Source organism: Rattus norvegicus, chromosome 3 (assembly GCF_036323735.1).
Source record: "Rattus norvegicus strain BN/NHsdMcwi chromosome 3, GRCr8, whole genome shotgun sequence".
Classification (NCBI taxonomy): domain Eukaryota; kingdom Metazoa; phylum Chordata; class Mammalia; order Rodentia; family Muridae; genus Rattus; species Rattus norvegicus.
This window is the reverse complement of record NC_086021.1, coordinates 32407426-32426877: the sequence shown is the minus strand read 5'-3', so window position 1 is coordinate 32426877 and position 19452 is coordinate 32407426. Positions and strand designations below refer to the sequence as shown.

General features: G+C 51.6%; 2 protein-coding genes across 23 annotated transcripts in view; one reads left to right on the top strand and one right to left on the bottom strand.

Annotated features, from left to right (window-relative positions):
* The first annotated feature begins 101 nt into the window (after nt 1-101).
* Nucleotides 102-9528, top strand: Spaca9 (sperm acrosome associated 9). Of its 6 annotated transcripts, none has more exons than XM_006233766.4 (5): nt 102-235; nt 5522-5698; nt 7790-7992; nt 8547-8694; nt 9456-9528. In XM_006233766.4, exons 1-5 carry the CDS (start codon nt 143-145, stop codon nt 9465-9467), a joined length of 633 nt encoding a protein of 210 aa, XP_006233828.1. In that variant the 5' UTR covers nt 102-142; the 3' UTR covers nt 9468-9528. The 6 variants fall into 6 exon arrangements, with proteins under 6 accessions (XP_006233828.1, XP_063139551.1, NP_859045.2 ...); NM_181694.3 differs by lacking the exon at nt 102-235 and adding an exon at nt 601-670; XM_063283482.1 differs by lacking the exon at nt 102-235 and adding an exon at nt 2137-2320.
* Nucleotides 9529-10312: 784 nt separating this feature from the next.
* Nucleotides 10313-19452, bottom strand: part of Tsc1 (TSC complex subunit 1) — a 49132-nt gene continuing 39992 nt past the window's right edge. For 16 of the 17 annotated variants that reach the window (XM_006233844.4, XM_063284474.1, XM_063284467.1 and 13 more), the window contains 5 exons: nt 19130-19240; nt 18418-18540; nt 15568-15755; nt 15336-15497; nt 10313-14948 (listed from right to left, as the gene is read on the bottom strand). In XM_006233844.4, the coding sequence (XP_006233906.1) occupies nt 14432-14948; nt 15336-15497; nt 15568-15755; nt 18418-18540; nt 19130-19240 (1101 nt within the window). In that variant the 3' untranslated portion in view covers nt 10313-14431. 17 annotated transcript variants of the gene reach the window in all.

Below are 19452 nucleotides of genomic sequence, written 5' to 3'. Positions count from 1 at the left end.
AGCGCCTCTGCTGTGGCGAGTCCTGGTCCCGGGTTCCATACACCGTGTTCCTGACCTGCAGCAGGTTCTCCTTCTCCAGGGCAGAGGAGCACCGGTCGGGCTACAACACAAAACCCCAGAACGCCTGTGGGACCACTGCGCAATGGCTCTAGGACGCCGGGAGAGGGCACAGAGCAGAGATTCAAAGACGTCCCGAGGAGCCGCCCTGTGTGAACGTCTCCAGGGGGGCGAGGAGGTGGGGACCTGAGAGGGATTGGATCACAGAAACAAGCCCAGCTTCTGGTGTAGCCATTGTGTGGATCTGGGTGCTAGAAGCTGACCCTGCTTCCTGGATCTTAGTTTCCCTATTTTAAACGAAAGACGCTGGGGTAGACGTGGGACCGGTGTCTAAAGGAACAAAAGTCATATGCGCCCAAGTCCCGGGAGTTTGGGGGGAACTGGGCGGATCTCCTGGTTTGGGCCGCCAGCCGAGCCATGTGACCGGATTGCCATAGCACCTGTGGTCACAATCGGCCAAGCCCTCCTGGTCTCTATGGCCTCGACCCCGCCCACGCCCATTTCCTGAGACCTTAGGAGGGCTTTCTCGCCCTCCGGGGGCCCACACACCCACGGAGGCACTGCAAGCTTCTGGGCAGTCTGTGAGGCGAAGGCCAGTCCAAGTCAAACCAGGGTAAAGGGGGCTGCGGCGCCGTCCATGAACTGGGTGGAAAACACTAGGGGAGTCAGGGAGAAAGAGGTGGCGGTTTCCTGACCTAGAGGGAGGAGAGCTGCACGTTGCTGTGGAAGGGACAAGGGTGGCAGGCAGCGTGGAGAAGGCATTGTGTACTAACCCAGAGGGAGGTGCGCACAACCTACAGGGACAGCCACAGCCCAACTTGTGTCTAGATGTTGTGAGTTTGACAAATTTGCCGTGGGCGGGCCTAGTTTCTACCCTGAGCAATGGGGAACAACTTAAACATTCCTCCCACGACTAACCTAAGTAACTGGCCTATAGGAAGTGGACAGTGTGGGCACATAGTGATAAATCTCACTTAACTGTTAGACTGATCTTACTTAACCTCACCTCAGTCACTTTAGACAACAGGAGCTCCTGTCTCACAAGTTTTATTTTTATTTATTTATGTGTATACCGGTGGGACAGAGGAAGAGCCGAGGCTGGAAAGGGAGTTTGGAACCCTGAAGCTGGAGTTGCGGGCAGCGAGCCGATATAGATCTAGTGCTGAGAACTAAACCCAGGTCTTCTGGGAGCGCAGCAAGTGCTCAGAGCTGAGTCACTGCAGCCCCTACAGTTTGTTTACATGGGCCAAGTACCAAGTTGGGCTTTCAGGAGCTCCTGGGGCCATAGCACCAGGCAGTGTCAGTCCAATGAAAACCTTTCTACTCGGAATACAGACAAGACACGGCAGATTAAGACAGGCCAGAGGAGTTAGCTGGGTGACTTTGGGCAAGTCATTTCCCCTTTCTGGATCTCTTTCCTCACCAGCGCTGGGCAGAGAGGAAGCTTTCAAGAGTGTGAAGAGTTTCCATCCAAACTCCCTCCTTTTATAAAAAACAGAGACTGAGGCCTAGCAAAGGGGAAAAGCCTTGCCCAGGGGCTGAGAATGAAATCAGAGGGAGCCTCAAGGCTAGAAGCTGGAGTCCTGACCTGGGATTATGACACCTGCCCATATAAAGCCGGCAGCGTGCAGCCCTGCATCCCCATGACCTGCTTCCTCAGAGGCCTCAGGCCTTGGTAGACTTGTCAGCTGGGGAAGCAAAGATAAGGCCTCCTCAACAAAGAAGCCTGCAGCTTGCACTGGGGGGTTCATGTGCTTCCTGGACATTTTTGAAGTGGCTTTCGTCTCTCCTCATTTATTTTAAGCCCTAGGCGCTTTTCATACCATGATCTAATCTTCTTGAGCAGCCTGGAAAAATACAAATCAATTAAAGCCTCAAACCTATGGGGTAATCACCTTTCCCTGCCTTCTCCCCCCAGAGAGAACGGAGCTTGCTTCTGGGTCTTTCATCTACTCTAATTTGGCTGCAGAGGCCTGTGGTCAGGGGCCAATCACTTTGGATAGCTAGTTACATCCCCTTTTGTGACATCCCTGACATGTTCATGTCACAAGTTGCTAGGATCAAGAACTGAGTCAGGTTTGCTCTAGGGAGCTCATGGGGCGCAGCAAGCCAGTTAGCACGGCTTCCTTGGAGAACCTGGGAGCCCAGAGGATGGGCTGAGCCCACTGCAGTGAACCCTGTGAATGCTACTTCTCATTGCTCTGGGATAGGAGTGGAAGTGAGGTCCCGAGCCCAGCTAGTGGAGGACCCCAGAAGTGGCTGGGTAACTTTTCAGATCCTTGCTAGAGCCATCCACCTGTTCCCCAGCAGCCACAGCCACCCTGATGTCTGTCATCTTGTCTCTAAGGGATATAAGAGAGAGAGAGAGTCTAATCAGAGAGCCACACTGAACCAAACAGGGAAGTGACAAATCTTAGCTGGCCCACTACCTTGTGGTTTTAGCTTCACCCTCAGGTCATCCTTTGTGGTTATTGTGGTTCCTTGTCCTGAGCTATGGCCAGGGATTGAGATGCTGCATGCCCAAGTCGTCCCTAGAACACCGTAGAGTGAAAGGCTCTTCTAACTCCATCATCAAACCAGTGTCTTGCAGATGTCTGCAAGCATCTGCCCTGTAGATGCTCCTCTGGTTGACTGCATGGCTTTGTTTTTTGTGTATCCATCCCTGCCTTCTCTGAGCTCTGCCTTGACCGCCTCCAATGCAGTAGAGTTCATCCAAGGCAGGGCCTCACATACCTTGTCCATTACTGTCGAGCCTAGCACCCAACTACATGAGGCACAGGGCAGGAAGGGTGAATGTGCTGTCCCCACCCCTGCCTTAGATGCCTTCAGCAGTTCTGAGTAACTGGTTTGACCAGGGGTCCCTTGTCCTGAGTACTCCACCCACCTGCTCCCCTTCTTTTCAAGCTTGGGGTTCAGCCCGTCCATCAAGAGAGAGAAACTCTGAGCAGCCCCTGCTTCTCTTGAGTCACTTAACACTCCTTTGAGGTATTCCTCATTGCCTGGATGCTGGGTAAACATAGCTCTGGGCTCTGAGGTCTCCACCTTCTTCGCAGCTGTCACCTCAGGGTATGCCCACCCCAAGACTCGGGTGGCTATTGCTGCCTCTTCCTGTGTGTCAGGGGACATGCTCAGACTATTGTCATCTGAGGTCAGTAGTCAGGGTTGAACAGGATAAGGGGATCTGTACCTGGGACTGGTAGTTACACAATGGCTGCGATGATAGCACCAACCACAGCACTGAGCAGCATCGGCAGAGGCCGGGCCAGCAAGGCACATTCCCTGTCTCCCTGGAGACCCAGCACTGGGCATCTTAGACTTTCCTAGGTTACGGCTTGAGTCATTTGTAGGCCTCAAGCTAGAGCAAGGCAGAACACTGGTCTCTGAATGGATCTCAACAGTCAAAATAGATACATCAATGCACTATTGTTCAAAATTCAAAATGAGTGGCAAAAAATCCACTTAGAATAAGCTATCAGGGCTGGAGAGATGGCTCAGCCGTTAAAGGCTAGGCTCACAACCAAAAATAGAATAAGCTATCAACACTTAATAAAGACAAACATTATTACAGATTTTTCTTACTCAGATTTTTGCCACAGGCTCTGGTAGGTAGGGGAAGGCACAGTAATTCTCTAAAATTCTGTCATTTTGCTCTTGTGGACTTTTTTTTTTTAAGTATTTCTTTACTCTCTTGAATGGATGCTGAAGTTTTTTTTTTGTTTGTTTTTTTTTGTTTTGTTTTGTTTTTTTGTTTTTTTGTTTTTTTTTTGGCACCCAACCCTTAAATTTTGTCTTCCTTAACCCTTCACCTTCAACCCTCCCTGGCGTGTCAGAATTCAGGGGAGGAACAAGAGAAAACCACTGTGTCCAAGTGAGCAGTTCTGCCCTGTGAGGAAGATGCCAAGGGCATGGCAAATGCCCAATAACAAGAATCCCTACCTCATCCTCACCCTGTGTGCACGGCAGGCAGAAGGCTAAGTACAGGAAGGCTGGAGAGGGAAGGAGGGAGGGGCAGCCTACCCTGGCTCCAGGGGGCTGACCTGCACCAAGCCAACCAGGGCTGCAGCTACACCCAGCTGTTGGCAGACGTGGTGCACGTTCTGTTAAGTATATAAGGCCCTCGCTTGGTTTAGCACAGTGCTGTTTGGAACAACCCTGGGTCTGTACAGGGTCTCCTGTAGTCCTCTCCAAGCTCTCTGATGTGCAGACCAGCATCCATAGAGGCCATGTCTGGTCTCTTCTCAGTTCTTACATTCTCTGGCTACCATTTACTTTGACACAGAGGTGGATTCCCACTTTCAGTGTCCCCATTAGGAAGCCACCGATATACTTTCTTTAATGTGCCTTCCTTATGCTTTTCCTGGCATGTCTGGCCCCTTCTACTTCAGGCATCTTGGAATGGCCTTGGATCATGTGATGCAGGCTGGCATGCTGGAGCCTGGGCTCTGTGTGTACCCATGGAGGGGTGGTGGGTAGTGAAGATGCTGTTTAGATGTTGGGAAGCCTGGGACCTTGGGATCGATGGCACAAATTCACTGGGTCTCCCTTAACTCTAGGTCTCCAAATACCTTCTGGAAGTTACAGGATAGGGGCTGAGGTCCCTTCCAGCACTGACATTTCCTAGAGACTATAAGCATTTTGCAGAGGTCAGTGACAGCATGGAGTAGGGCACCCCTGCCATGTCTGCTCAGGGGGCGGATTCTCAGTGCTTGAGGACACCCAGCATCACATCAATGCACCTCCTACAGATGGCTTTACTAGTCAGGTGATGCAGGGAATAGGTAATTAGCATAAGACAGGAGAAGAGTCTATACCCATACTCACCCTGGAAACCTGAAAACCTGAGGTGGGGGGAGGGGGGAGACAGGGGGAGACAGAGAGAGAGAGAGAGAGAGAGAGAGAGAGAGAGAGAGAGAGAGAGAGAGAGAGAGAGAGATGGGGAGAGAGGGAGAGAAAAGAGGGGGAGAGTCACTCAGAACAGCCAAGTGCTAACTCTTTCTTTATCCTGGTTTTCTCACAGGAAGAATCCCCAGACTTTCAGCAACTTCAGTGTATTAGACACTTTTTAAAAACTGCTATGTTGCTGGTTTGGGGGTCTTGTGGCATGTCTTTGATTCCCTGTGTTCTGCACAGAGAGGTCCCGGATGCTCTGTACACACACACTCAAGACGGTGTGATGTGTATGCAGGTATACCCTGTGATCTGGAGACACGGAGGACCACAGAAGCTGTTCCCGGGTGAAGGAAGCCATAACTCATGGCAGACTGTGTCCTGGGAGGGTAAATAGATAAGGGTCAGACTTAGTGCTGTGGCGGACAGCTTGAAGGACCTAGAACAAGCATGTCGCTTCCAGGCCCTGCTTCCTTTTCCACAAAGTAGGGACACAAAGCTTGGGAGTATGCTCCCGTCCAAAGCTGATGGAGAATCTGGCCTCTCGGGCTTCAAGGCTCTCCTCTCCTCCCAACAGACCCTTCCTGTCCTGTGGGACCTAACAGCAACAATGAATGAGGTGAAAGAGTCCCTCCGCAGCATCGAGCAGAAGTACAAACTCTTTCAGCAGCAACAGTTCACCTTCATTGCTGCTCTGGAGCACTGCCGGGAGAATGCCCACGACAAAATCCGGCCCATCTCCAGTATCGAGCAGGTGATGCCCGGCAAATGTGTGCGTGCGTGCCTGCGTGCGTGCGTGCGTGCCTGTGTGTTTGCGTGTCTTCTCCCCAGCCTCGCCTCCACCTGAGATATGAACAGTGGAGCCCGAGAGAGAACAGGTGTGTGTGAGTTGGAATGCAGACTCGGATTCTACCTGACGAAGAGAGTCCCTTGGTTATCCCCACCTATCAGGCACATAACAGTGATTAAAGTAGGGCTCGAGACTCAGACAGCTTGGGCCTATCCGCCTGCCACCCTGAGCCTTGAGCCAGTGACTCACTAAGCACTCAGTGTCTGGTGTCACCTGCTACACCTGGACTGAGCAGCGTGGATTTGTCAATGAGTGGTAGGTACTGGTCCTTCTCAATAGATTCTGCCATGAACTGGCAACTGGCCCAGCTCACTGGTAGAAGCTTTGCAGACTTTTATTAACCCATTTCTTTTAGGGGGAGCTATTGTCCAAGTTCACTCAGTGGCGGGTAGGGGGTGGAGGCCTTCCTGGATGTTAGGGGCCCCAGCCCGCAGGGCAGCTAAGAACACATACACAGGCTAGACCCTAGAACTAAAATTTTGAGGCTACCACCAAGGAGTCAAGCTCCCCTGTAGGACTTAAAAGGGGCTGGAGATGGGTGTGGTTCAGGCTCTGAGTACTCAGGAGACCAGGGAAAACAAGTGACCTTTGCCCAAGGCTCTCTTCAATGTTCTTTTTCTAAATTTTGTAAATACTTTGTGTTTTATGTGAAAAATGCTGACATGAGGGAAATCCATTCCCACAGCCAGCATCTACAGCTACTTAGCCATCCCCATGGTCCACTTTTCCATGCTTATGCCCCTGAACTACTGAAAAGGCAGTCGCTTACACTTCCCCAACAGCTCAGCCTTCCAAAGGCATGGGGCAGGTTTTCAGACTCTAATAGTGGCCCAAGTATACCCAAGCACCCGCATGGAGGGGCTTCCCACCACAGGCCCAGAAGGGGTGGTTCTTGAACACCCAGGGAAGCCAAGGATGCCACTGTGTTGTGGTCACACTGTGAAGCAGCCCCGCCCCAGGTGCCTGGACAGGTGAGCTGTTGGAAACCCCTGCCTCTTTCAGGCTTGGGAGGGGTCCCTTCAGATCACTAAAAAACAACAGCCCTGTCTAGACGGACAGTTTGGAGGGTGGGGGAAGTAGCCGGGCCCCTTTCGTTACTCTAGAGAGTCCAGCTGGCTGTGAAGTGATCAAACCATCCCTCGGTCCTGCAGCTGAGGCAGCCCCTCCCTCAAATGAGACCACTCAGCTCACCTGGCCTGTGCCAAGTCCCCGGGTGATCCCAAGCAACTGGCAAAAGACCCATAAGGGGTCCCTATCCCAGCCAAGGAAGCAAGTGGAAAAGCAGATCAGAGAATTAGTGTTCTCGACAGGTTGTGTGGCTCCTTTAGGCGAGAACCCCATGCTACCTACGTAGCCACATGGCGGGTCTTCAGGAGTACTTGCTCTTCTAGGTATGGTATGAACTTGTACTACTTCCCACCAATCGAGTACACACACACACACACACACACACACACACACACACACACACACACACACAGTAGTTGGTCTCTGAATCTGGATTGGGGTAGAGAGCACACGGCATTGGCCTGCGGATAGTCATCTTCCCAGTCAGGTCTGTAGCAGACCTTTTTTCTAACTCTAGAGTGTAGTACAACCAGCCCAAAGGTTTCTTGCTCCTTCTCCTCCTCAGTGGTTTGGGTGAGCAGGGTGGTGGAGCCCAGGGACTGTGTGAGGAGGCAAGTCAGTCAGGCTACTTCTGATGGCACCCAAGCAGGTCCTTTTCACTTGTCCGGACCTCTAGCATTTAGGAAGTGTATTAAATGAAGTCAGGAAAAGTCCCTACCTAGTGTGGAGGACTTGGGTGATGAGAAAGGGAGGTTAGACTTAAGCAAGTATGGTTTTGTAATGGTGCTTGGAACACAGGCATTAGCTGTATACCATGACAAATGCTTTGTCATTCAAATGCTTTGTGTCAGCATCAAGTCCATGGTCACGGAAAGCCTGGGGCAGTGTCCTCTGTCTCTCTAGCTCCTGACATGATGGCCTCTGCAGGTGCAGAGCTACATGGAACATTACTGCAATAACTCCACCGACCGGCGGATTCTGCTCATGTTCATGGACATCTGCTCGGAGCTCAACAAACTGTGCCAGCACTTTGAGGCCTTGCACTCCGGCACCCCTGTCACCAACAGCCTTCTCGAGAAATGCAAAACCCTGGTTAGCCAGAGCAATGACTTGAGCATCCTCAGAGCAAAGTAAGTCCGTCACAGGGCAGAGTCTCTGCTGAGAGGACAGGGACCTATGAGCCCGCTCTACCTCGCTGACATAGGTTCATACAAGTCTTAGGCCCCAATTACCTACTGGAGTCACTGACTTAATCAAACTGACCTAAACTGGGTCACAGACACAGGAGGAATCAAAAATGTCTCCTAGGACTTAGAACTCTAGACTAGGGAGAAGTTGACTACAGAAGGGACAGTGCAGTTTTTATCTCCTGGGAGTCCTTTGTGACACTGAGGAATCGGGAGTGCCAGGAATCCCATTTCCATGGGCTCTTAAGATGTTAGGGTGAGAAGGGTTTGAGGTAGTAGCCAGCATTTTACAAAGGTAGCAGGGTTCTCCAGCACCTGGTCTTGGTGGTTGACAGCTCTTGTCATCCATACCACAAGTACCTAGGGCTCTTGGCCTTGAACTTTCTGAATCAGAACCATGAAGACTGAGCCTGAGTTTGTGTGCCTGGTTCTTACACCTCTAGTCCATGCAGTCGAGTCCCCTCAGTAGGTCTCACCGCCTGCTCACTGTCCTGCAGGTACCCGCATGATGTGGTGAACCACCTCAGCTGTGATGAGGCCAGGAACCACTATGGAGGTGTGGTCAGCCTCATCCCCATAGTCCTGGACCTAATGAAAGAGTGGATCGCTCATTCCGAGAAGCTGCCTCGCAAAGTGCTGCAGCATGTGAGTGAGATCCTGGGTAACCTGGCAACTCCAGCACCAGCCGCCACCAGCCCTGCCCAGACCACGGTTACCCAGAAGTGGTTAGGAAAACACAAGTATAGGCAGCTTGCAAAAGAGAGCCTCAAACCTAGTTCGAAGAACAAAGCCTCCCTGAAACCTCCCTGGAGGCCGCCTGGTGGGAAACTGTAACTGATGTCAATGTACTTGGCTTCCACTGGTCATATTCTCACTGGGGGCCAATACACTATTGAGAATCTCTCTCTTGCTCTTCACTTCTAAAATGTCCGCCTCTTGACCTCCGTGTTGATGAAAGGATCCCCTCTCATGGAGCTGCCCAAACAGCATGGTGTTGGCAGGGTATGTCCCAGAGGAAGGAGGATGTGCTGATGCCCAGGCCTCTTGCCTACACTGTGGCCTCTGGCTCTGTAGAATGCCAGCTGGTGGGGGCCGCTTAGCTCTGTCTCCACAAGGGCAAACTGGATGAGCTGGAGGTCTCTCATGAACCGGTGTGCGGGGGGATCAGAAGGCTGAGCTCACTTGTGTTCAGTTCTCTGGACCAAAATAAGGGATATATGCTCTCTCTTGTAGCTGAGAGAGGGAGACCATGGCAGAAGTCAGAAGAATTGTTTTGTATCTCTTGAGCGAGACAGCAGCCTGGTCTTGATCGCAGTCTAGTCTACCCACACTGTAAGATGTATGTATACTCCTGGTGTCTCAGCTTGACACGTGTGAGGTCTGACTGTTGATTTTTCCCTTCACAGGGGACGACTTAGCTTCTGTACTGTTGCTTCCTCGGGGGGAGACATTCAAGAATAAAATGTTCTGCCACTTCTCTGCCTGGCTTGGTTTCCTGGGATTTACCCGACAAAAACCCTGTACTTGTAAGACATCAGAGGACATTGGGTAGTGGTCACACAGGCAAAGGGCCCTTCCGATCAGCACCAGAGGCCTCTGCAGCCAAGCCAAGCACTTCCCTTCAGAATGGGCTGCCTCTGGGAGGCTCAGGCTACTGAAGCCAGCCTGCAGCCTTCTTTCTCCAAGGGTGAACTGTCTGGCAAGAGACTTATTCAGACAAGAGACCTATTTAGACAAGCAAAAAACTGCCACCACTGTCTGCTGCTGTTAAGCTGGGCAGTGCAGTTAATTCCAGACATGTCCTGCTTGAGGCGTTGCCATGCAGTTTGTACCGTTTCTGCCTGCTAAGGCCTTTGCTGAGTGGTAGGACTAGATGGTGGAGAAATCTCAAAATTATGTAAAGGTTATCTCTTATCTCTGCCCAATACCTGAAGGGCAGGGTACCAGGCAAGCAGATGGTGGTGGTGGCGTATTACAAACACAGCTGGCCAGGATCAGGTAAGCGTCTGCTGGGTTCCGTCAGAAGGACTTGGGATGCAGACTAGGGTAGCCATGTTGTTGGAGGTGGCCTTCTTCCACACATTGCTTTTATGTCGGGCCATGAGTTTAAGACAGATGAATTATCTGTTCTCCAGCCCAAGTCCAGTACCTGCTATTAACCGTCCACCCCTGTCCATCCCAAACTGATTGCAGTGCCTAGACCATCTCACTTTACCCACAAGCCCCCAAGGCCAGCACAAAGTCACTCCATCTCAACACTGCGGAGTGCAAAACAATAAATCTTTATTTGTTCACAGTTAAACACAAGCAACTGCCTTGACATTTTCGAACATTCTAAGGACAGCAAACCTTTGATTCCATTCACTGAGACTGTACCATGTTCTCCTGCAGCCCATACTTATGGCATCTGATTCAGAGTGTTTGACATGCTTTTAAGATCACAGTGGGAAAGTTTAAACCTTTTGAGAAGTGACTTCCATTGAACTAAAAAGTTTTTTAAATTTTTGATTTGTTTTCACTGATGGGAACCCCCCCCCCCTTAAACTCCAAGTTAGCCATATATGGTTCATCCATGATTGATTATAAAACTAAGTTATGTCTTGGCAAAACCTGCTCCTCCATAATGTGTTTGTGGTCCAGTCTCAAGAAGGGTGACACTGAACTTCCTAGTGCAAAAAATGCCTGCCTGCCTGCGATGTGCCAGGGAGCTGACAGACAGCATCGTGTCCTCTTCTCCCTTCAACACTGTGTGGGCTGAGGCAGGAAGAGGGTCAGCCCAGCGCCCTCGGACTCCAGTGGCTCAGGCTGCCTACTTATCCAGACGTGGATAATGCGGGAGCCCTGGGAAGGGGGAACACTTCTGAGACCCCAATTAATTTCATTCTAAGATCAAAAGTGGTCAGGGTGCAATTTCTGTTGTAGCTGTTGCTGCCTTTCTATACAGCATTTAAAACTCAGGGTGATACCAGAGATGGACGCGCTGCTCTCCTGAACATACCGGGGACTCACAGACTGGAAAGCTGAATGAGAACAAGACTGGACGCAGCAACCCAGGGACCTGTCTTCCGCCCCCTTTCTACATCTACACAGGCTAATCCCAAGACAATCAGCGACTCTGCAGCCAACTGGAGGCCGGAGGTACAAACCAGACCTCTGGATGTTCACAGGGACACAGACACCTCACACTGAGGTTTGCTTTCCAGTGCACACAGCAGTGATTTACAGTATGGGCCTGGAGCAAAGGTGCAGCAGATTCGGTCCCAGTCTGCAGGGCCACTGGCCTCTGGCTGAGGCAGACTGCACATGCTGCAGCCCAAACTGAGCCTGTGCAATGCCCACACGGCTACCAGCTTGTCCAGGGTCTCCCACCCCCACTGCTCCTACCTTCCTATATGGTATGGCTGTTTGCTCCTTAGTTCTTTCTGGCGTAGTTCTTTAGGTGGTAGTTTCCTGCTGGCTGGTCACACTGCACTTCGGTTGTCACGCCTTCCTTGCTTTCTAAGCTTACTCCCAGCCTGAGCTCTGTGGCCAGGTCTCAGGTCCATTTATCCTTGACTACTAATTCTCATTCTCCTTTGAGCACTAGAGCTCAGAGATTCTGCAAGTGGCCCTGAGTCTACAGCTTGTCACCTATAGTGCCACCACCGTCCTGGGAGATGCTTGGTTCCTAGCTGCAGCAGCATGGGGTGGGGAGATTTTTGTCTGCTTTTTAAACCACCAGTAGTCACCAGACTTCTCCTGGGTCATGAGTTTGCCTTCTCAGAAGCCACTCCCTGCTAACCATGTCTCACAGCTGGACCCTTCTGCAACTTAGTCCAGAAGAGCAGGCCTTTTCTCCGAAGGGTCAGAAAAGCTACTGAGCTCAGCATTCAGCCCTGGTACCTATGCTGTGACTCCAGAGATTCCCCCTGTCTCCTCATTCTCACTGCCATACTGCTCTTGTTCCCAAACCCCGTGCTTAGGCTTCAGGGAGGGATGTTCTCTAGATATGTACAGAGCTCCTCTCCCGGGCACTGACCTCTTCCACTACCGTGGCACTGTAGGGCTGCTTCTAACAGATTCTGGACTACATGAGACACAGCCTCCAGTCTCCCTGGGGCCCATCAGCAAGCACAGCACATGTTCTAAGTGATTAGAGGATGAAGGCCATTCGACCCCCACACTCACACACACACACACACACACACACACACACACACACACAAGGCTGCCCATGACACCTCCTGCTCTAATGCCTTGGCCCAGAACTCAGCTGCTTCTCAGAAGCTTTGCTCATGCCTCTGGGAATACCAGGTGACCCACTGACTCCCAGATCATCTGTCACTGCTCTCTAAAATGGAAGCCACCCAACCACACACTGATCCTGGAGTCCTTTGAAGGAGCCAATCTTTAGCTCCTTAAAGATGACTCTGGGTCACAGTCCTCCAACCCTTTTGGATGAAAAAAGTCTTAACAGCCTTCTAGAACTCAAGCCACACAGGATGTTCAGGCTCTGCCACTGGGCGTGGGAACAGGCTGGAGAAAGTGCGGAGGGCCCAAGTGAAATCTATGGAGATGGCGGCCTACACATTAGCTCACCTCACCGTGCTGCTGCCTCTTCTCCCTAAACACCATCACCTGTACAGTCTGTTTTCTTTCTCAATATTTTGTTCTCTGGCAGATCTTGGTGGTGGAGGTGGTAACTCTTGGAAACTGTTTACCATTAACCTGCGAGATCTGTTAATCTGCCATTTCTACAATGGACTGGGGGAGAGGATATCGGGCTTTAGCTTTGCTTTGGGCAGAGCTACATGAGAAGCACGCCAGCTGACACCCACACTCCAAGTGTGCAGAGGCGATAGCTGCCCTCTGCTGGTCTGAGAGTGGTCAGTGGCATCCTTCCTGTGAGCTGGCTGTGTCAGCTATGGCAGAGACATGGCCCTGACAGGTCTCCAGAAAGCGCTGCCATGGTGACATGAAGTCTTGTCTCTTAGGGATGCTAGGACATTTACTGCCACACTTGAGAAAGGCTTTTACCCTCAGGCCGGAAACTTTCACATGCAGTAAGAGTCGTACCATTAGTTTAGTTTTGTTTTAGCTTTGTCGTAACTAAACCCTTTTCTTTGTACATCAGACAGAATAGAAACAAGAAATCCAAGCTCATGGCTCCTTCCCAAGTCCCTCCTTGACTGGGCCAGAATATCAGGCAACAACTCTTACACTTCCAGCATTTATTTCAGGAGCACTGGTTGAGTTTGGGCTCTGCCACCATTGTGCTCTGACTGTGACCGATGTCACCTCTCCTGAGCATGAGGGCAGGCAGTGATATAGGCCACCAGCCTTTATCAGACTCTGAATTGCTCTGCTGTTCCTAACAGAAGTGTTTGATATGAAGCTCCAGAGAGTCTTTCCTGTGAGTTGGAATTGGTGTAAAAGCTGTGAGAACCTAGCACTGTGAGGCGATCCCTCAGCCCGAGAGCCATCATCACATAAGCCCCAAGGAGCTGACTTCTTCCCAGTCTGTCTGCTGCAAAATCACAAAGCAGCTGGACCCGAGGGGAGGCAAACAGGCTGAAGGGTGGAGCCATGGCCAGCCAGAGGCACACGAGCCTGGGAATCCTAGTTGCCCCTCCTAGTGACCACTCCCCGCTGTCTGCAGACTGCAGGTCGACCACCTATACACCCACCCAACAGGCAGCACGGTGCCAGCATTCAAGCAAATACCAAATCAATAAGAGGTAGTGGGGCAGAGGGGTAAGGGCTTTCTAGAGAGGTAAGGCAGTGCGGCCTCCACAGTGCCAACTGCATTATCAAAGCAGCTGGTATTCTCACAGAACCTTCTAGGAAGCATGTCAGAGCTGCCAAGAAAAGGCAGAGGTGAGCGAGCCATTTTCTCTAGAACTGTGGCTTAGATGCTAAACTTCAGAACCAAAAAGCAGTGGGAATGCTCCTGCTAAGATAACTTTGTACGTTATGTCCCCCCGGCAGGGACAAAACTGGACTTACCTGCAGTGCCACTAACTGCCTGGTCTACCCAAGAGCCACCCAGCTGTCTGAACCTCAGGAGAGCAGAGTGGTATGTTGGACCCAAAGATGAAATCTGGCCTCATATTGCACAGGTTCAAATGACATAACCATTTGGTGGAAGAAAATGAAGCACAGGCCCTCAATTAGTACATACTGCTGGGTAGAGGAAAGAGGCTGGGGTGAGGTGAAGGGAAGCGTCTCAATGCCAGACCCAAAAACCATCATCCCACATTCTACCCTCTGTCAAAAGGACCTCTGTCCCATTCCCACCACACAAGCAGCTGCTCAGACCCTGGAAACAGAGAAGCCTACACTGTGCATTCACACCTTCTGTTCTGTGCCGACAAAGACGCAAATTAACACTGACAGACCCTCTTCAGCTGTGTTCGTGATGAGTCTCATTGTAGTCCATGATATGGAGCTGCCCCATACTGTCTGAGCTTGGGGAAGATGGGTGTGGGGCGTCTAGACTTGGGGGAGTCTTGTTTTCCATGCCCGCCGAGTCTTTGCCCAGTTCTGTCTTCAGGGTCTCAGAAAAGCTACTCATGGTCATGCCATCCTCATCACACTGGCTCTCACTCTTATTACGGAACAGCTCCCGGGTCTTCATGCCCAAGAAGCTTTTGGAACTGGGAAGTGAGCCAACAGTGGTGGGGATGCTGCTGGAGGGCTCACCCATGGTGGGCTCCCACCGGCTGCTGAACCTCTGGTTCGGGGGTTTCTCTGGAGTGGAAAGCTCACTGCTGCTGCTGCTGCTGCCTCCAGTGACTCTACCTCCACAGCTGGCCCGGGTGCCACCAGGTCTGGAGGTCCTGGTCTCACCATTGTGACCAGCAGCCTCTTCATTATGTCCTAACAAGGAATCTGAGCATCCATCAGTACAACAGTCAAGCCTGTAAGAGACGCAGGGAGAATGCAGTCGGTAACCCCAGCACTGCAGAGCCAGTGCAGAATTATACCTGCCTCCTGACCCTGCGTGCTCCTTCTTTAATTAATATTTGATGTGTATGAGTGTGTGCATGTGTGTGCCTGATACCTGAGGAGGCCAGAAGACAGTTTCGGATTCCCTAGGTCCGGGAGCCAAACCAAGGTCCTCTGCAAGAGCAGCGCCCTTAACCACCATGCCATCCCCCCAGCCCCACCCCTGCTCCCTCTTCTGTAAGAGTAGCTACAAGCAAAAGTCTCAGGCAGCAAACAAGGACGAACAGAGAATGGCAGGCAACCCAGCTGCCTTTCAGAGTCCACCTTCCTTTCGCACAGCCCGACGTGGCTGCACTTACCTCTCTTCAGCTGCCTCTGCTGCCTCTGCTCTGTCCTCTTCTAGTTTCTGTAGGCGGCCATCTTTCTCCAATCTACCATACAAGTCTAGGATCTCCAGTTCCAACACCCGGGTGATCTTTCTCTGAGCCTCATACCTGCTCTCTGCAGCCAGCAGCTGTCCACTGAAAGACAGGGCGTGGTTCAGAATACGGAAGGGACCCCACTCACACCCAGACCTTTCCAGTGAGTCACCTCGCCTGGCTCTTGACATCCTCAAGGTACTTCTTCTGCTCTAGGAGAAGGTGGTCTTTCTTGGCCAGAAGAGATTCCAGTTCTAAAACTCGCCTCTGTGAGGCATCCAGCCTCTGGTTCTGCTGGAGAAGGTGGCTTCTGTTTTTCTCTAGTTCTTTCCGATAAGCAGTTTTCATCATTTCTACTTCCTATAAAAAGGTCTGGAGTCAGTACTTTCAGACAAGTGCACAGGGTAACTCTACGGTGTCCTCAACACTGAGAGGCACTTAGTGCCATGACCGAGCTGAGGGAGGAGGATGTCCTGGCAAGCAGGCTGGCTAGGCATTGCTGATGTCTCTCTCTAAGGAAACCATCTCAAACATCAGAAGACACCACCACAGCATGTTTACGAACGCAGATGACCCTCAGACATAACGTCAGGACTCTGTGAGAGAAAGCTTACTGTGTACAGGCTACAGAGTACCGGTAAAAAGAGATGACAAGTGAGCCATAGCCTACAGGACGGTGCCTACCACAGTACACTGACAAAAGCGTTTACGATAGCCACGCTGCACAGCTGGAGCTTCAGGTTAACCACACGGTGGCCATTTGCCTTCCCTTACCCTTTCTCCCCCTTCTACAGCAGCTGAGATGGTGACAAAGGAGACATGTTTGTTCAGGAGTAGTCTTTTAGCATGGGAACCTGCCAAAGTGTGTCGGCACAGGTCACACAGGCGGCCGCCTACATGAGCAACCCGCAGTACTGTAGAGTGATGTGCCCCCGAAAGGTAGACAAGAGGCTTCCCTGACAACTGTCGCTATGTGCTCAGCAGGCCACTCACCACCCCACTTGTCATTGTTCCCTAACACAGCAGCACAGATGCTTATCGCACGTCAGGCGCTTGCATGCCACCTAGTGATGGTTACAGTACATGGGAGGATGTGCGAAGGTTAGGGGCCAACACCCAATGGTTGTAAGAGGAACTAGCCACCTGGAATCTTGCAGGACCCTAGACGAAGACCCGCACAGCAACAGTGACACCTGTACTGATGTACGGAGACTCACACAAGGACTCTAAGGGCAAGCCCTGCGCAGGCATCTCCGTTGCCCAGACAGCCTGTGAGAAGCCTGCCCCTCCTCCATGGGTCTGAAGAGCAGCAACCCAGCTCCCCGCCCAGAGGAAGTTCTTGGTCTACTCAAGGCCTCACTGGCCAGTAACAAGCACCATTCAAAACTAACCAAAAGGAAAGTGGGATAGGAAGCACGCAGAAAGGTTTTGAAAAAGGTTTTTCTTGCTGAGACACCACCCATAACGGGAACCCCATGGGGGTTGGCCTATGTGGGGCACTGGGCATGTCAGTGTGTCTGGCTAGAGGACAAGGCTAACAGGGTAAGATGGTAGGGAGGGTCAAAGAGCCTGGCCTCCTCGTGCTGACCCCAAACTGCCACCACCTTCATCAACTTGGCATTCACCTGCATCAGGACTTTCTGTTGGATGAAGCAATAAAGCTGTGTGTTATTAAGCAAGATTTCCCCCACCCCCCCGGGAGCTGAGGACTGAACCCAGGGCCTTCCGCTTGCTAGGCAATCGCTCTACCACTGAGCTAAATCCCCAACCCCAAGCAAGATATTTTGTTTGTGTTTTGTTTTGTGATGTTGAACAGAAGGCATCCCAGCTAACACGAGTGGACTTCTCAATTCATAACTATGAAACAGCTCCCAAGAAGGAACATGCCCGCTGCCAATCTCAGGGTTCCATGTAACAGAAGCCAGCCCAGTTATGCGTCATCTCTCTGGAGGCATCAAAAAGTTGCTTCAACAGCAGACAGACATGGTGGCAACACATTTGATTCTAGTCCATGGGAGGCAGAGACAAGTGCATCTCTGTGAGTTCAGGGGTATCCTGGTCTGAGAGTTTCAGAGCAGCCAACACACATAGGGCTAGCCTATCTTGAAAAACAACAAGCTCTTTAGGGCTGAGTCCTTGGGTCTGTTATCTACCGTCTCTCAAAACTCTTCTGCCTCCAGGGTAATTAGCATTTGGATTCTAGGTAATGCCTGCCATTTTTGACATCCAGAGTCTGAACTGGAGGCTGAGAATTAAGAAGCAACTCTCCCATGAAGTTGTCTCCTCAGTTCTGAGACAACACTGTACTTGGAGACCACAAATGACCTTTGATAGAGCTTTGACCCAAGGGTGACTTGATGGAGGAGCAGTGTCAGAGCGCTAGAGTATACTCTACCGAAATTCAACCGAGCTCCTTTCTGACTGCCCGAGGCTGACTGTCCAGTGACACAAATGTCTGTCTCAGCACTCCTGCAGAACCTAACTGGTCCTGACCGACACCGGGACCAAATGAACGCCAGCAGGAGCAGTCTCAGGAGAAGGAGACAGAGCAGCCGCACACACCATGGGTCCTGACGTGGTAGGAGACAGCCTGGCTGCCCCCATCTTTCCCCTCACTCCTGCTTGGCAGCACTCACATCTCATGCTTTTACTGTGTGATGGCCGATCTTACCAACTTACAGGACACATAATCACTACAGAAACAAAGCTCTGGGCCTCTCCACCATGTCCCCTCCTGACTGTGACAGTGAGAGCCATCCTCACACTCCCATTACCATACACCCTTAAACTGTGAATCAATAAACTTTTCTTTGCTTCAGTTTTTTTTGTCAGTTTTGTCCCAGATAGGAGGTCAGTAACTGACATTTAGGTAGCCTGGACCCCTGCAAAGCAGCCCCACTTGGGCGCATGCCTGAGGCAGTCTTCCCATGCCTGGACACTGGTGTGTGGCTGGGCCTGGATGCTCTGCAGAACACGGGGCCGGGCAGTGCAGTCTGTGTCTCTCAGTGCCCTGGCCACATACCTTGGTGGTGTCAGGATGCTTGCTCTGCAGCTGCTCCAGGTACAGCTCATTGACCTCCCCGAGCACCAGAAGCTGCCTATTCAAGAACTCCATCTGCTGCTGCACTGACTCACTATTGGAGAGCTGCCAGGCGGAAGTGAGAAAGTGCAAGGTCAGCATGGCAGAACTAGCAATGGACAGTGACAGTAACTACTGAGGAGCACAGTGCACTGCAGGGCAGAGCAGACCACTCCCCTGAGTCCATGGCTAATAGAGAGGAAGGCACCAAGGGCAGCAGAAACACATCTGCGTTGTTCTCTGCACAGAAGCAACATGGATGCATTTCAACATAGCCAGTCCGAGAACACTGGAGCGGGGCAGCTATGTGAAGCCCAGTGAACTAACCTGTTTCTGCATATATGACACAGGTCTCACTGAAAGCCTATGGAGAGTCACAGCTCAAGAGCCTTAACAGATTTCAAAAGCAGGGTATGAAAGAGTCCCATGGGCGTGCCTGGCCTCAGCTCAGTAGGTACTTTTGTTGTGAGGACCATCTGCACTGGAGAGTGTGCTGCACTTGGACGTCAGTATCCACGGGCCCTTCCTACTCACTGTCTCCAGATGGTGCCAATGTGTTTGGGTAGAATCGCTCACTGCTGGATCACCAACACAGACGTACAAGAAGTAATGCAGCTGCCTGGCTGGGGGGGGGGGGGGGGGGCTCTGCTCTTACCTTCTGAGAGACCTGGCTGAGCAGCAGCTCGGTGTGGCACACCTTGCTGTTGGCCTTCTTCAGCTCCACTCGAAGCTCCGCGATCATGCTTCTGCAGTCCTCCAGCTTCGTCTGCCAAACACCAGCGGCCGAGCGGTTACCAGAGCACAGCGGACACAGCCACGGGAGAGCTGTGGGTGCTCTGCTCCTCGACTGCTCTGCCCATCAGTATCAGACTTTCCAATTTTAAAGGAGAGTGTCAGAGTCTCTTACTACTTAAAATGAGGGAGGGAGCAAGGGAGCGCGGGCACATTCCCAAAGACCTGATCCCTACAGTTCCAAAA

Bases quoted from the DNA above. Each gene is read 5' to 3' on its own strand.
- Spaca9 (XM_063283481.1), top strand. From the start codon at position 143: ATGGCTCTAGGACGCCGGGAGAGGGCACAGAGCAGAGATTCAAAGACG. The intron at 5,699-7,789 runs GTGATGCCCGGC...TGGCCTCTGCAG, and splicing joins CCATCTCCAGTATCGAGCAG to GTGCAGAGCTACATGGAACA. The intron at 7,993-8,546 runs GTAAGTCCGTCA...ACTGTCCTGCAG, and splicing joins TTGAGCATCCTCAGAGCAAA to GTACCCGCATGATGTGGTGA.